This window comes from Gavialis gangeticus, unplaced genomic scaffold, assembly GCF_001723915.1.
Source record: "Gavialis gangeticus isolate Ggan-Ray unplaced genomic scaffold, GavGan_comp1, whole genome shotgun sequence".
NCBI classification, from domain to species: domain Eukaryota; kingdom Metazoa; phylum Chordata; order Crocodylia; family Gavialidae; genus Gavialis; species Gavialis gangeticus.
Genome location: NW_017729030.1, coordinates 5,760,694 through 5,776,387, shown reverse-complemented (window position 1 = coordinate 5,776,387; position 15,694 = coordinate 5,760,694). Strand labels below are relative to the sequence as shown.

Here is a 15,694-nt window from a genome sequence, read left to right as displayed (position 1 = left end):
GAATCACTCCTAATAAAATATGTAACGAGAAAACCATTTTCAGAATGACAACTGCTGCAATAAAACTGGTGATACAACCTTTCACTTTCCAACACAGCCCCCTCTCATGTTCATGTGCACAGGCCCCAAAACAGCCCACACACTACTGAACTACTCATCAAGCAGGTTGTATGTCATTTTTTGTCAGCTACCACCAATGTGAGTCAAAAGAGCTAAAGAGATGGTTATTTACATACAATGCTTCTCCGATTTTGCCTCTTTAAATGATAAATGTGGAAAAATCAGAGGGCATTGAAGCTAGCCATAAAAAAGAAGCATAGGCATTAGCTAAAATATTTGCCAGAGATGAAACAAATCAGTAGACGGGGAAACAGATAGAGAAAGAAACCTAGTACAAAGTTAATATAGTTGAAATTGAGCTAGAAATTCACACTCCATAGGGGACCTTAACTAAAAAAAGGAAAAATCAATGACAAATAAGATGGGTTCTTCACCTCAAGAGTTCCAACCAAGTGAGTCTATTAGAGAAACTATAGTAGGGCTGTGTTGGTTTTTATGTGAATTTTTCACATTTCAGATCATGTTTAAAGGTTCAGGAACTGGATGTTCAAACACAGTTAGCTTTTGATCAGCAATATTTAAAAGATGTGATGACTCTACTTGGCAAGAATATTCCATTCTAGTTTGGGAATGGCATCCTAGTTTAAAGATGAATGTTCTTCTTTTTACATGCACAATGAAAAATGGATGTCTGCTTTTTCCCTCGGCCAACCTCTGACAATCTAAGCAAGAATTAAGAATCACATCAGCGCAGTGCAGATTCACAGTGTGTCCTGAAAAGGCTGAATATCTTAGTAGTGAGCTCTTTGCTAATACATAGTTGCTTATTCTACATGGAAATCTTTTCTTAATATGCTTTATATGTACTCTGAATGTGATGAAACCCACCGTAATCCTATCCTGGAGGTACCTAACTTCATAAGAAACATACAGCAGTGTTTAACAAAAGCCAGAAATGAAGTAGCTAGTCCTGCTTTATTCCCAAAGAGTTAGCAGGAAATTTAAACAAACACCTGAAACCCCAGCAAGGACAAAATTACTGGAGTGTTTGCTTTTAGGACACATGTTTTGGATTGGTCAAAATCAGTTTTTGACTATTGTTCACTTTGCTTTTAAACAGGGTGGCCATACAACCCAGTTCGGCTGGGACAGTCCCAGACTTTGTAGGTTGGTCATAGCTAGTTGGTGAAAATTGAAATATATGTCCCAGAATTGAAGGGATGTGGGGAGCTGTCTAGCAGGGAGGCAGAAAGGCATAATATGGTCACCCTAACTATAAACATGCAATTAAATAGGCTTCAGAGAATAAACTTGACACATTTGAGAGCTATTTTACAAAACAATTACTGTCAACCACACTATCAGTATGCATATTCAGTTTGATGACTCAACTGGAAAATTACTTTTTTCTTGAATACAAAAATTCTAAATGACAAGAGTGAATTAGTGTCGACTGATTGTTTGGAGAGAGTGTTAATTAATTACCAAAGGTAAATTCAGCTCTGTGCTCGTAAGTCCTACCAAAAAATCTTTAAAGATAAATCTTTTACTGTAGAGAGCATTACATTTTGTTTGCTCCCTTCTGTCTGAATGCCAATTATCAATGAGAAAAGGAAATGTAGGCACAGACAAGTGTAATAAGTTTGCTTGTACCACAAAACCATAAAACCTGAAAGTACTTCCTTCTCTTAGACTCTTACCCCAAAAGACTCAGATTACTGACAAAGCATTATGAGAGTCCCATAATGGCTGATCTGCACAACAGCATTGTCTGCCTTGTACATAGCCGACAAGATATACAATAAGTTCAGAACAATCAACACCATTAAGAATTTTACTCAAGGGGAACTGCTGGTCCTCAAAATTAAGACACTTCCCAAGCCCAACTGCTATGGGATAGACATCACTAGGGACTGGGGTCTTGAGGAAAATGGATTCAAAATCTAGGCTTTGGAAAAGGAGCACTAACACAAACACCTAAAGTGCCTTTCACTTTCAGAAGTCATTTTTTTTTGGATTAAATATGTGGAAACACAACAACTTAGTGGTTATTTCTCAGGTAAGAAAATATTTTCTGTAGAACTGTTATTTTCTTATAGATCCCTTAACAGTTACCTGCTTTCCAGTGGTGCATTACTGCCAAGGACCCAGCTGTCCTGCAGCTGGACCGACTCAGGTGTGGTTTGCAGCTCGGCGGGCAAAGCAGCCGGCGGGGCCGGACTCTGGTTCCTCCTATTGGTCAGGGAGTTTCTGTTAAGGGAGGTGATAGAGGGGTGATGCTGTGCTGAATGTTGCTTGTGAGGAGGTGGCAAAGGTTGCAGGGTCGACTGGCCTTGGTTATTCGGAGGTTGCTCTGAGAAGAAAGAAAATTGAAGTTTGTTATCTAGCATCCTTCCTTTTGCTCCAATCAAAGCAAAACAAGAAACTCCATATAATCCCATTGTCTAATATATTTGCATATTATTCTATTAGCAGTCATTTAGTGACATTCTCTAAGAGTGAGTTTACCCTTGATACACAAAGTTCTAATTAATATACAACAGATGGTAAAATTGCTTTTGGTTTTAATTTGTTTCAGTTTTTTTTAAATCTGGTTTTATTAACACCTACAGAAAACAGCATCTGACAGATCCCCTAATGTGCCTTTAGATTTCAGCTTTTTTTAACAAACCAACCCTGAAATTAAGTGGGTAATTTCAGCAGAACACAAAGGTTTTCGAAATGCATATAATCCCTATAATTATTTAATGGAGTTTTTTTAAGCTTTATTTAACTGCAATAAATTATTACAAGCTACTTGCTAAACAGCAGTAGACTACTCTAGTTTAGTGCATTTCAAATAAGGCAGATTTGCACTATGATCTGCTAATAGATGCTAAGCATTCTTTAGCAGAAGGTCACTCTGTGAAGCAGATGTTGCTTCATGGATATTTAGCAGACTGAATCACATCTGATTACAACGTCAGAAGACTCATATACTTAATGACCGTTACATCCATTAGAACACACGCAGAACAGATTTTCTAATTTCACACTATGCGGTAAAACTACATTTTGGAGTAAGTCACAGGTGATCAGAGATTTGTGCCATCAGAACAGTACAGGAAATACGTGGTTCCTAAATGAAAATACCAAGAGTGTATAACACCTTTAAAGCTAAAAACACCTTCCCCAACTCGGAAAAAATCCCACACACCAACAAGAACCGAAGAACAACAAAAACCAAAACAACAGAATCTCTCTCAAAACCACTATATATGCTAGCATTTTAAAAGCCTGTTTCATATCTTCTATAAATAAAAGGCAGAGGTCAAAAACTGAGATGTTTTATTTCTAAAGAGCTGGGAATAAAGATATTCCTGACACATTTACACAAAATGTGTCATATGCAAGCTAGTTAGCTGATGAATCCGCTTGGCTTCAATACATGCAAATTTCCAATTTTTTATTACATGTAGTTCAAAGTGCAATCTGTTTCAATTAATTTCTTCAGCTATATTATTAATATAAATGTATGTATTACAGTAGCAGGCAGAGAGACTATATTTCCTTGGTACTGTGAATACCAGCAGTGATTCTTAAATGGAGTAGTATGGCCTTCATATACAATTCCTGATGTGCTGGAAAGGAATATAAGCCTGTAATGGCTTGAAAACATATTACAAAACCCATAATGCAGAGGAATAAAAATGGAAAAATTTCTCTAGTGAGAATACAACTCAATTATTACTGTATGTTTCCAGTAGTGTCCAATAATCTATATAATAATGATTGAACAACAAATAATTTCTCACCTATATGAACATTAGGCATGGTAGTGTTATCCTGACACAAGAAAATACAGCCTTATGCTACTGCATTTTTTCTCTTCAGTGGATCACATCCCCATTTTCAATGAAGAAGTCTGTTTCTTTGCTGCTTGCATTATGCTCAGTGTCTACATTACAGTAATTCTGAAATGTGCCTTTTAGAGAATTTAAGAGTTAAACTGTTCATAGAGTTTACATTGAGGATTTGTCTCTACTAAATTCATGAGAAAACTTATCATTGAGGTGGCATACAATTAATCAGCTTTGTCTTTACCAACACCAGCGGGTGTCACTGCATCTGATTAGAATCACTATGGATGGCTTTAAGGCATATTTCAACAAGTAAACTATAGGATAATGTAACAGGCTTACAGTGGCAAGGATTTCTTTTCAAGTCAACCTAAAATTTTATCTATTTTAGAAGTTAATTATCAGCTGGCAGAGAATTAACTAGGATCCCTATAAATGTATATAAAATGATTCCTTACACAACAGGAAGCCATAGTACAAGTACATGAAATAAGTCCTTTTCTTTTATTGAATAAACTAAACTGGTGTGCTGTCTCATGAACCTTGTCTATCTTCCCTGCACAACTCCTCTTTTTGATTGCTCTACCAGTCTAGCACTGTTCTCAGGCACTACCTTGCCATGATGAGAGACCCTTCTTCTCTGCAGCATCTATCATCTGAAACATGAATCTGCTATTCTTTTCTTCATCAATTCACCATCTCATTTAAAATCCCACTTGAAAAGCAGTCTTCTAATCTTTGCTTTCATTTCTCTCTCTCTCTGGTATTATATCCAGTTCCCTGCTCCAGTACAAAGAGCTCCTCTGTAATAGAAATTATATGATTTTACTACTCCAGAGAGGGGCTTATTGTGCAAAAGATGCAAAGCCTGCAGGAAGGTACCAGACTCTAGCATGGGGCTGCCCAACACTTCCAAACCAACCTCATGGGCCTGAGCCACGATACACTTCATAAAAGTTACTTCACCGTTCTAAAGATAGACAAATATGCTGCAGCACCACAAAGTACACCATGCTTCTGCCCAGTCCGCTGCACAGACACTCAAGCTAAGTGCCTGGGCTCCAGATTTGAGCCTAGATGTTTTACTTTCATCAATTCCATAAAGCCTTTTGTAAGATTACATGTTTTTTGTAATGTATAAATTAGATGATATACCCTATTAATCAGTATAATTAAAAAGGTATGATGTAACAAAGGGCTAGAATGTTAAGGACAAGACAGCTCCTATAGCCAGATTCTCCAGTCCATGGATATCAATTTCTGTCTTTAAATATAGATACTGCCACGATTCTTCTGTCACAAATTCTCTAATAAATAATTCAATTTTTATTTTACTGATTTGTGAGGAAAATGTAAACTTTATAACAGTGATATTTGTGATGTGCTATTGTTAAGGTCAAGTCAGTTTCCATTTTAATCCTTATTTTCAGGTATGGCCAAAATTAGTTTTCACTTTTAGCTCCGCAAAAAAGGTGCTACATTAAGGCGTTTTACAATAATAAAAAAGTCTCCTGGCATCACAATGAAATTGTGATATATTACTGTTGTCATTTTCCACATATAGAAACTGAGGCTCAAAGGTCAACTGCCTTGCTCAAGGTCACAGAGGAAATCAGTGTCAAAGATGGAAAAAAAAAGAACGTTGATTTTCTGGGCATCGGATGTACAACACTAGCCTCCCTCACCTTTTCCTAATTAAGGTCTTGAAGCAGACTGACAGAATCTCTGTGATTACTAGACCATGATGTGGATACAGATTTGTTGAGCTCTGTAACCCTGGAAATTACTTCTGCAGGGAGGGAGAAAACACTTCTGCGCCAGCCACAAATGGCATAGTAGATAGCTTGCAGCTCCTCCCTTCCAAGCCAGCTTGTAGTATATGACAATCGTTTTCTTGAGAAAGGTACATCCTAATGTGGGTGAGCCTTCTTCGCCTGGTTAGTGAAAAAATCAGTGGCTGTGGGAAGAATTTTGATATGGCTGCACGTAAACATGCTCAATGACTGACAGTTCCATTTTGAGGGTAAATCAGTGAGAAGGAAAAGGGGCAATGTAGCTTGAAGATTGCAAGCACAACTGGGTTGAAAGGCAGCAGATACAGAGCCCCATTATGAACTTGGGCCTTACCTACATGTTGCAACAGTTTGTTTTAAAAATCAGTTTAAGCTAATTAATCCTATTCAATTGAGTTATGCTGAAATGCTTGGATTACACCAAAATAAGCCTAACAGGCGGTTGCAGTGGTTTAACACAATCCATTTGAATCACTTTTACTTAAACTTGTGCAATCTTTTTTCTTTACAGTGGCTGTATTTAGACCACAATAACCCAATTTAAGTCCTTATCTTATGGAGGTGATTTGTGCATCAATAGTAAATGCAGATTGGCCTCAAAAAACCCGCTGTACTAGGGTTGCTCAGGTATAACTGAGAAAATTTGACCCTTGTGCTGTATTTGCTGCATAAATCATCATCAGATAAAGCTGCATGTCAACATATGTAAGAAACTTTATAAATTCATATGAAATGGAGCAGAAAGCTGTCTAAATATAGTTTTACTCATTTTTCAAAACATATTTAAGTAGTTGTTTACCCGTGGGAGCAGCTGCGAAGCAAAGCAGCCATTTCAATCATGGAGGTAAATTATATGTATTCTGTAGCCTTCCACAAAACCATTTTCCTTTTCCTTTTTCAAAAACTAATTTACATTTAATTAATTTTATCATTTAATTGTTACTGAATTTAAATGAGATATGATAGAATACAAAAATATGCATACGGAAAGTGAAAAAGAAGACAGGCAGAGACAGAAAGATTAAAGTATTTTAATATATAACATGTATGATAACTACTTAACACTTTGCAGTTTGGGGGTTTAGTTCAAGGAGGATGAAAAAGACAGACCAAATATCCAGAAGAGAAAGTAATTTTTCAGACATCTTATATGATACCCTTTCCATAATTACTGGATCACTAAGACCCATCAACCAGCAATTCACCTGAGGGAAAGACTATGATTTGCATTTGATAAGCATTAGGATTTTTTGACAGTGTTAATTACTGTTAAAGAAAAGCAGAGCTTCCATGACAAACACAAAACCATAAACCTGCACAATGGATATACAGAATTTTAGAATGCTTTATATTTCAAAGAAGAAATATAATCTGTGAAAATAATTAACTGTCCAAGCTAATTTGTCTATCCAACATTTTCCCCAAGAAAGAGCTCTTGGGGAATTCTGGTATGGTGACATCATCCGATGAATACCTTCAGTACCCATCACAAGTAAATTATTAGGGTGGGATAAGTGTTTCAGAAGATTGGTAATGAGCAAGACAACCCTTCTTTTTTAGGTCATCAGTCTGATTCCCACCTCAGGTTGCTAGTGATCAAAAACAATTTCCATGACAACTTGTTTGATTGTCTAGATAAAGTAGATCAATAGATTCAAAACATTGCCTACTTGGCAAATGGCCACACCACCAAAAATCACTACCAACAGAAGGGATCAGCAAAAAGGCTTAAAAAGCAGGCCTTTAGAGTTTACTGCTCACAGGCTGCAAACAGACATTACCTTTGTTCCATAATAAAAATTTTTATGATGGCACAAAACCTCAGCAAACAGATACCTTAGCCTTCTGCCATGCCACAAATGCACACATTTGTGAGCATGATGATTCCTAGTCATAGTTGTGCTTCCTTTTTGCAGCTGGTGTCTGTTTGCTTATTGTGGGAAGGGAAAGAAGCCTATGGCTGCCCACATTCTCCAGCCCTCCCAGGCAGGTAGGTGCTCCTGCAGCCTCAGGGGCCCAATCCTGCTTGCCTCAGAAATCTACCTGCAGGGGATTCCTGTGGTGCATGTGCCACAATGGCACACCCCAGGTCAGGGTGTGGCACCCATGGCTACTGAACCACAGGATTGAGTTCCTAAAGCCCCAGGAGCAGCAGGTGCCTGACCTGTGAGACAATGGTCACTATGATGATTATAGATGGCAATGAAGTGGATAGATTCTGGCACAGTTGATCTCACTCCAAACACAGTGTACGTGCAGACGTTACACTGAGATCAACCCTAGGGTTAGAAGTTGATCTAAATGCCGATCTGTGCAGACAGAGGAGGTTCAATTGAGCAAAAAATGGCCAGCCCGATCTAAATTAGCTTACCTCAGGAGGTGAACTAACAGATTGCAAATGGTCAGCCTGACATAGCGAATGTCTGCACATATTTAGAGCACAGCCTTGGCGCTGAGAAAGCCCAAATGCTTGCCCGAGCCACAGGGCTGCACTCTTCCTACTCCTGCCAACCTGACTGGGCTGACTGGGACACCCTGACTTTAGCTCCTCCACCCCCACAGGATGGGCACCCCCCACAATGGCACACCAACCTCTCCCTCCTCCCCCACAGAATTGCCAACCCCAGGTTACTTACACTGGGTTACTGGTATGATGCTCAGCACCAGTGACCGTTTCCACACACCACTCCCAATCAATCAACGCATGGCTTAAAGTAAGCTGCGCGATTGTAGATCTGATGCGGTGAACATCTGCATGTACCCAGAATGTCTGTTCGTACCCACAGAGACCAACAGGCAGCAACCCCACACTGCCTCCTTCTCCCCACCCCATGTCAGAGTTGAGGGAGGCTGTTAGCATTACTACCGCCTGTGCATGAGGTGTTCTGCAGCTAAATAAACCAATTCATGCTACAAAGCTGTTGACCTGGGATCACCTTTTCTGAGTGCTTAATGCATTTAATTAATTAAAGCTAGAAGAAATAAAATCATGAATTTGGTTTTTAATGCACTTTACAGAAAATGTCTATTCAAACGCTCTTTTACATCAATAACACCTATCTATTAATTGAACTCTGTATCCTATTAGGCTGGGGTTCAGGTGGATTTCCTTTAGTATTTATTTCTTTATTCTTCAGCTACTACTAGAAATGACAGCAATGTTAACCTTGTTATTAAGAAATCTATGTGATTACTTTTGTTAATTTCTAAGGACTTGTTCTAGCCTGTCTCAGGCAAGAACAGGCTGATCACATTACACTCACATGAGACTGTATTGTCTAGTTGTGCCAGGGATCTGTGTCACTGGCTTAACATGATACGAAAAAGCAGGAACAGGACTGTGGCACAGGAGGTACTTACTGTCCACCACCCTCCCTTGCGCTACACCTTATTATCATCTTCAAGTTCCAAAACGGTCAAAATCATATTTTAACTTTCCCGTTAAATGCATCTGACTCTTTGGTGGAGATGAAACAATTTATTAGCTTAATCACTAGTGGACCTACAGACTCTGGAATTAACCCACTGGCTGCTGTGCTCTCTCTCAGGGAACTTGGCTGTGCTGCCAGCACCATGCTGAGAGGAAAACAGGCAAGTACATTTTGATCAAGCTCTGCATCTTTATCTTGTGTGCATCTATATTATTACAATATAAAAAGGGAAAAAGTCATACAAGGATCTTGATCAAACTGTGCCAGTGTTTGCCTCCTCATCAGCACACTTGTCTATATACTGATGTGTCGTTAAGCTGCCCAAGAGCAAGTGGTTACTAGTGAATTTAACTGCAGATTATGCACTAGAACATTTTATTGCTTTATATGTGGCTCAAGTAAAAAAAAACAAAAAAAAAAACCCACACAAAATCTCGTTCTTATTCTATGTTTTTTCTTAAACCTAAAAATTATTTTGAAAATCTACTAAAACATATTTTAAAAATATTAATTAAAAGTGCTATTCTTATGTAAAAGGAAGAACGGCCCATTCCACTACAGACACCCCTGGGGCCCTTTAGCTTCTTCTGCAGTGGAATGGGTCATCCTTCCTTTTCCAAAGGAGCTATATGAAGGGGACTGTAGCACTCTCCGAAGTGAGAACTTGTGTCTCTACATATAGGAAGCTCTGCTGTGTGCATGCTGGGAATATGCTATATCACCTGATATGAGGAAGCTGTCCTTGGTGGGAAGTCTTATTTCAGTTTCACAATCTACTTACACTGGAACAGAGAAATTGATCATATACAAGGTACCATCTAATGAACAAAGAAAGCAAACTAAAAATTGAGGGAAAATATTTGTATCTGTTTTCTTTAAGTTAAACTAATTTTGTTACATAAAAAATTTATGATACAATTCTAAAGCATCATTTTAATTTGATTTGTTTTCCCCTCTTTCATTTATACATTATCTGGTTTGTCCATTTATTCAAAAAGGTTTTTTTTGCGATAAATAGCTTTGTATAACAACTCTTCCTTGAGATCATTTAAGGACAAATATAAATGCTAAAAAGTTAATATTCTATAAAGAAAGATGTCTCGTTTAGTATCTTTTTACTACCACCTTATAGAGCCTATGCATTAATTTTTAAAAATCACTAAAATGCAGATTTTTTTTTAAATCAATGGCATTTTTAAAAGATACATACCAGAAAGTTATATACCATCCAAAACACATGCCTGTACAGACTAGTAAAATAACTATATTTTATGGCATATACTTCGAAAATCTGATTAAGATAGATGTCTTCAGTTCATAATTCTTCAATGTCATGTTGTCATAGTTCCCATCAGCAAGATGTTTTAAAGGCTTTCGATTAATATTGCATGCCAGAACTGAAATTACATCCTTTGTCGTTTAGTTCTTAATGGTGCAAGTGATATCTATCAAGTAGTGTTTTATGAAGCGCATGTGATTTTTATTACTGGCTGTTTTCACAAATCTTTTTCAGGTTTCAGAAAGACTCTTTGGGGTTCACAATAAATATGTCCTGCAGTTTACAATCATCCTAATTCTCAAAATTCCAATGAAACATGGATTACTCTGTGTTCATTAATAAAACAAACATCTTAATTTGAATTGGTTTAATCTCATCTTAATTTATTATATAAAATAACAAATGTGTTCCTTACACATGAAATCTGTTTATCAGAACTACCTCTAAGAAAAAAAAAACACAGGAGGTTGCATACCAACTTATTACATACTATACTCACGATGTAACAGCATCAGCTCACCAAGCCTTACGATCTGGCTTGTGACTGCCCTAATTATTAAGCTGAAGGTGACACACATACACATAAGTCTTTCCAAGCAATATACGCACTTGGCCCAAATTCAATGGAGCCTTTAGTCTGTGACCCACATCCATGTAAAACAAGATAAAGACAGCCAAAATTGCCTTCATTTAATACACATTAGGGACAGCCAAATCAAGCTATAAGTGGAATCTTTGGGCAACTCTTTATGTTTAACTGAAAATATATAAAAGTATTAAACTTGGGGAAAACACAGACACACCAGATTTACAATCTTTTCTTGTCCATGTGCACATAAAACTTATCTTATTCCATGTCAAATAAGGTAAATACCTTAAAGAAAGCAATATGGTCCACCACAAGGTGGACAAACATTTATTTCACAGATAGTAATGAAGAGAAAGCAAAGGGATTTGTTTCTGAAAGGTTTATTAAACATTGTTTCCACTCTGCATTGTTCATTGTGGGAATGAAACCAGCTCACTTTTAAAGCATTTTTCCATTAGCTGGAATCGATTCTCAAAGCATTCCAATGTATCCACCTCTAGCCTGAATCTGCTCCTTTAACCCCTTCTAGCCAAATGTAACAGGTGTACAGGGTTATGACCGTTAAACACAACTCTGTTAATTTAAATACAGTGGGATATTATACCCTCTATTGTCTACAGCAGAGGTAAGCAACCTTTTCTGGCTTTGTGCCAGAATGACCCACCCTGGGTCAGAGGTGGGAAAGTGGGCACTAGAACCTGGCTGCCACCAACACTTGTGTCCAAAGCAGCATGGGGAGAGCACCTGCAGCCCATGCTTCTTCCCACGGTGGCATGTGGAAAAAGTGACTGGAGCTGAAGCCCCAGCCGTGGAATGCTGCCAAAGTCTGTAGTCCTATGGGCTGCAGGCCACAGCCTGCCAATCCTTGGTCTACAGATAGATATTCCTGAGAACATGGAAAGGGTAAAGAGCTAAAGCTGCCAATATAAATTGACACAAAAGAAAGCAGATAACAAACTGCCTACTCAAGGAGACATTTTAAGTGGAAAAATAAACCAGAATCTTCCGTGTTTAAGATGGGTCAAGAATGACTTGATCACCACTGTATCCACAGTGAAATAATGATAAATAATTTTAGCTTTAGCAAGAACCAAATCAGGGCTCCTGTAGCATATGAAGAATTTAAGCAGAAGGATAGAGCAAGAAAAGTTTAGAAATAACATTTAACATAAATGGAAATTTAAATCATTGGTAGAACAGTGCCTCAACAAGTAGAATCCTGCTAAGAAAAGGAATCTGTCGGTGCAATACTGGCTCTGTCTTATTTTTTTAAATAAATAAATACAACTTATATGGCACTAACTATTCACTGAGTGTGAAGTATGGACATACACACTGTCATACTGTACAGACGGTCATCCACTGATTAAATCACACAACAGTTATCATAAGCATTTGCTATTCTTGCTAGAGTTATTTTAGAACTTGAGGTTTTATGATGTCAAATAGATTCAAATGGTACCTTCTCATCTGTTTATTTCTGATTATCATAATCATTTACCCAGGGGTCAAACTAATGGTGGGGTGGGGAACACTACCTCATTGCGATACTTTACAAACTTTGTTCACTTGAGGTACCTACATGAAATGGAACTCATACTGTGGAAATGTTCAAAACACATTAACGCAACCTTTGCTCTGCCAGGGTGGGACTCAAAGGTGTCCAGCTGGGCTCCAGCCTTACCGCCCTCTCTGTGGGATTCTATGTCCCTTAATGGACTTCTTGCAAGTGGCTCCCCTGATGTACCAGGGAGTTGTGTTTCCCTTTGGTAGGAATCAGAAGTCAAGCTTGGCTGCCAGTTGGATTATATTGTGCATACTGTCATAATCTGATCATCCCTTTCTTTTCCCACATGCTCATATAAATCAATGAGATAGTTAAGTAACTATGGTCAGGCTTTTGTTAACTTTTGTAGATACCCAGCAGAGATCAGAAGAGACAGTTTATACTTCTTAGAACACCAGACATCATTGTATTAGATATGTATAGAGCCATAGTCTGAAGTCTATCTTTGAAACCAGACACCTAGATTTTTTTTTTTTTTGAGGGAAAGGTTAATTTTGAAGTATAAAGAGATAGATTCCAGGAAAAAGTACTGGGTTGCCAAGCTACTGAAAGAGGGCCTAAGTGGACCCTCACAAATATGAGAATGCAACAGGCCCATAACATAAGGTTCAATCATTTTGATCAGCAGGTTTCCTACTCTGTTTGTCCATTATCTTATCCATATTTTAAATGTAGATTTCAATTTGGCTCCAAATTTTGGGATCCCTGGATGAAATAAAGGAATTATTCATTTAATGCTTCAATTAATAAATGTGGGGCAAGATCCTAAATCAGGCAAAATTCCATCTACAGCATAAGTACGTACATACTCATCTCATAAAACTGACTTAATGCCTGAATTAAGAACTTCCTACTGGCTCTAGTTTACTGAGTCATTACTTAACATATTGTCTATCATTTTCAAGGGTTAGATATTTTTGGTTCCTAGTCTCTATGGATAGCATGAATACAAAATGAGCTTTTATTTCATGTCACAGTTAAAAGAAACATTATCATTCTCTTATAAAAATGGGTTTCAGTTGGTACACCACAATCTTCTAATTCAGGGCTGTTCAGCTGGTGTCCTGTGAGGAGTTAATATGCAGGCCCTGGGGCCACTGGTCCCCCTTTCACTTTGGCTGCTGCAGCACCTGGGTTCCCTAGGCTCCCTCTTCCTTTCCTGACTTTTCTTCTGGGGGTGGGGGGGAGAGATGCAGCCCAAGGCACTGCAAGAGTCCATGATGCAATGCAGCAGGGGAATGTGGAGTCAAGGAGCTGAGGTCAGGATGCTGCCCACACATGTGGTGGTGCAGTGGTTTGGGGGCTACAAACTGTACACACAGTGCACAGTTGGGGGGAAACTGCATGTGGTGCAGCAGGGGGTCTGTGGTCCAGGGGCCCATGCTTCATGTGAGTGCAGCCCCTGGCCACTTCAAAGTTGGATAGCTCTGTTGGGTTTTATCCACAAACTGCCAACCAAAACCAGGATAATGAAACAAACAGGTACAAAGATGGCTCTTTGTTAAAACAGGAAATATTTTGGGGAAAATGTTGATGCAAAATCATTGAACAGAGTTGATAAAGGTGTTTGGATCCCATATAGGAGCTCACAGCATCATGGCCAGAGGGTATTTGGGGTTTTGGCCAATAGACCCACCATATACAGCTCCAGCAGTAATCATCCTTCCTTAAGGTAGCCCACTACACAAACTGAAGCTACTACACTGACTGCCTGTTGTAGACAAATTCAATAGCTGTTATATAGTAGGAGAATTCTTAACTATTCCTAGTCCCTGTGTGCCAAACCCACATATTCCATGGTAAACATGGTGAACCTGTATGCTTACTACTGTACACATAAAAGAAAGCTACTTTAACTCCAATGAGAAAAGCACATTATTAATAATTAATCAACAATCACAGCTGATGCAACCAAGTGCTGCAGCAAATTGCTCTTCTTGGCAAAGAATAATAGCAAATTGCCTTTTGAAAGATTGTGAGCTATTGCACTTGTCATTTGCTGGTATAGGCTTACTGTTCCTAAAGAAGCAGTAGAAGATAAAATGACACTTTATAGTAGAAGATAAAATGATCCTGCCTGACTGAAATCAACCCGAGTTTGCCACTGACTTATTAGAGCTAGGAATTCACCCATAGCTTTTTGCAAGCATACTGATCCATTGGAGCTACTCAGAGACTTTAGAATGAATTCACTGTGTGGTAATCAAGTTCTGGACAAGGTCTGTGTGGGTGCATCTATGTGAAGATAAGGCCACAGTAAGATGATCAGTGAAAAAGAGGATGAGAAAGGAAGGAGGCAATACAATACAATATAGAACTCTTAAGTAGAAATAGATGAACTTGTTTAATCTAATTTGAACTCATGCAAATAACAAGGATACCTGTACTGGTTTAGACTGAATGAAAAAGCAGCAGGATTAGTGTGATGATAAAGAAAACTGTGATAAAATATGGTAAAGGAGAACTGGGAATGGGTGCAGCTAATAATATTGAGAAAAATGCAAAAGGAACAACCAGAATGGTTGGGAGAAAAATTCTAAGGAAAAAAGATAACATGTACATTAGAGGGTCATCTTGAGCCAGTGAACCTTTTCTTGGGAGCAGAAGGGTGCCATCCCTAATTTTAGTTGCTTTTTCTCATCTAAGACAAGGCCTCATCTTACATACTAATGCTAAAAAGACAAAACTGTCATTAACTTCAGTGGGAGTAGGATAGGGTCCAAAGTCAAAGATAATGACATCTAAATAAAGCAGATTTATCTATAATATGGTACTTTTATGTGTTTTAATGAAAACATAAGAGTGAAAAGATGAGAAAGGGAGAAAGAAAGAGAGGGAACTGAACATCTAAAATAGCATTTAAGCACTTTTTTTCCTTCTGAAAGTGTCAAAAAAAGAAAAGAGGAGGAGGCCCCCACAAGAGTATTTTGAAGAGCTATTGTTCTCTAACAACTTTAAGTAAGCTTCCCAAGCTAACTGACGAATCTGAACATTTTTTTTAAGCATAGGGGGAAAAGAAAAGCAAAGCAATCTCTGTTTTTGACAGATCCTCCTTGTTCCAATGACAATCAGGGATAGTTAGATATCAAGCCAAAGAATAAACCATGTTTTCAAATGACGTTCTAGGTTACTAATA

At 38.2% G+C, this 15,694-nt stretch overlaps 1 protein-coding gene across 9 annotated transcripts in view; it reads right to left on the bottom strand.

The window, feature by feature from the left end:
* Positions 1-15,694, bottom strand: part of TENM3 (teneurin transmembrane protein 3) — a 552,323-nt gene that overhangs the window by 234,617 nt on the left and 302,012 nt on the right. For all 9 annotated transcript variants that reach the window (XM_019521869.1, XM_019521871.1, XM_019521872.1 and 6 more), the window contains one exon: positions 2,176-2,413. In XM_019521869.1, coding sequence (XP_019377414.1) covers positions 2,176-2,413 — 238 coding nt within the window. The remainder of the gene's footprint in view (positions 1-2,175; positions 2,414-15,694) is intronic.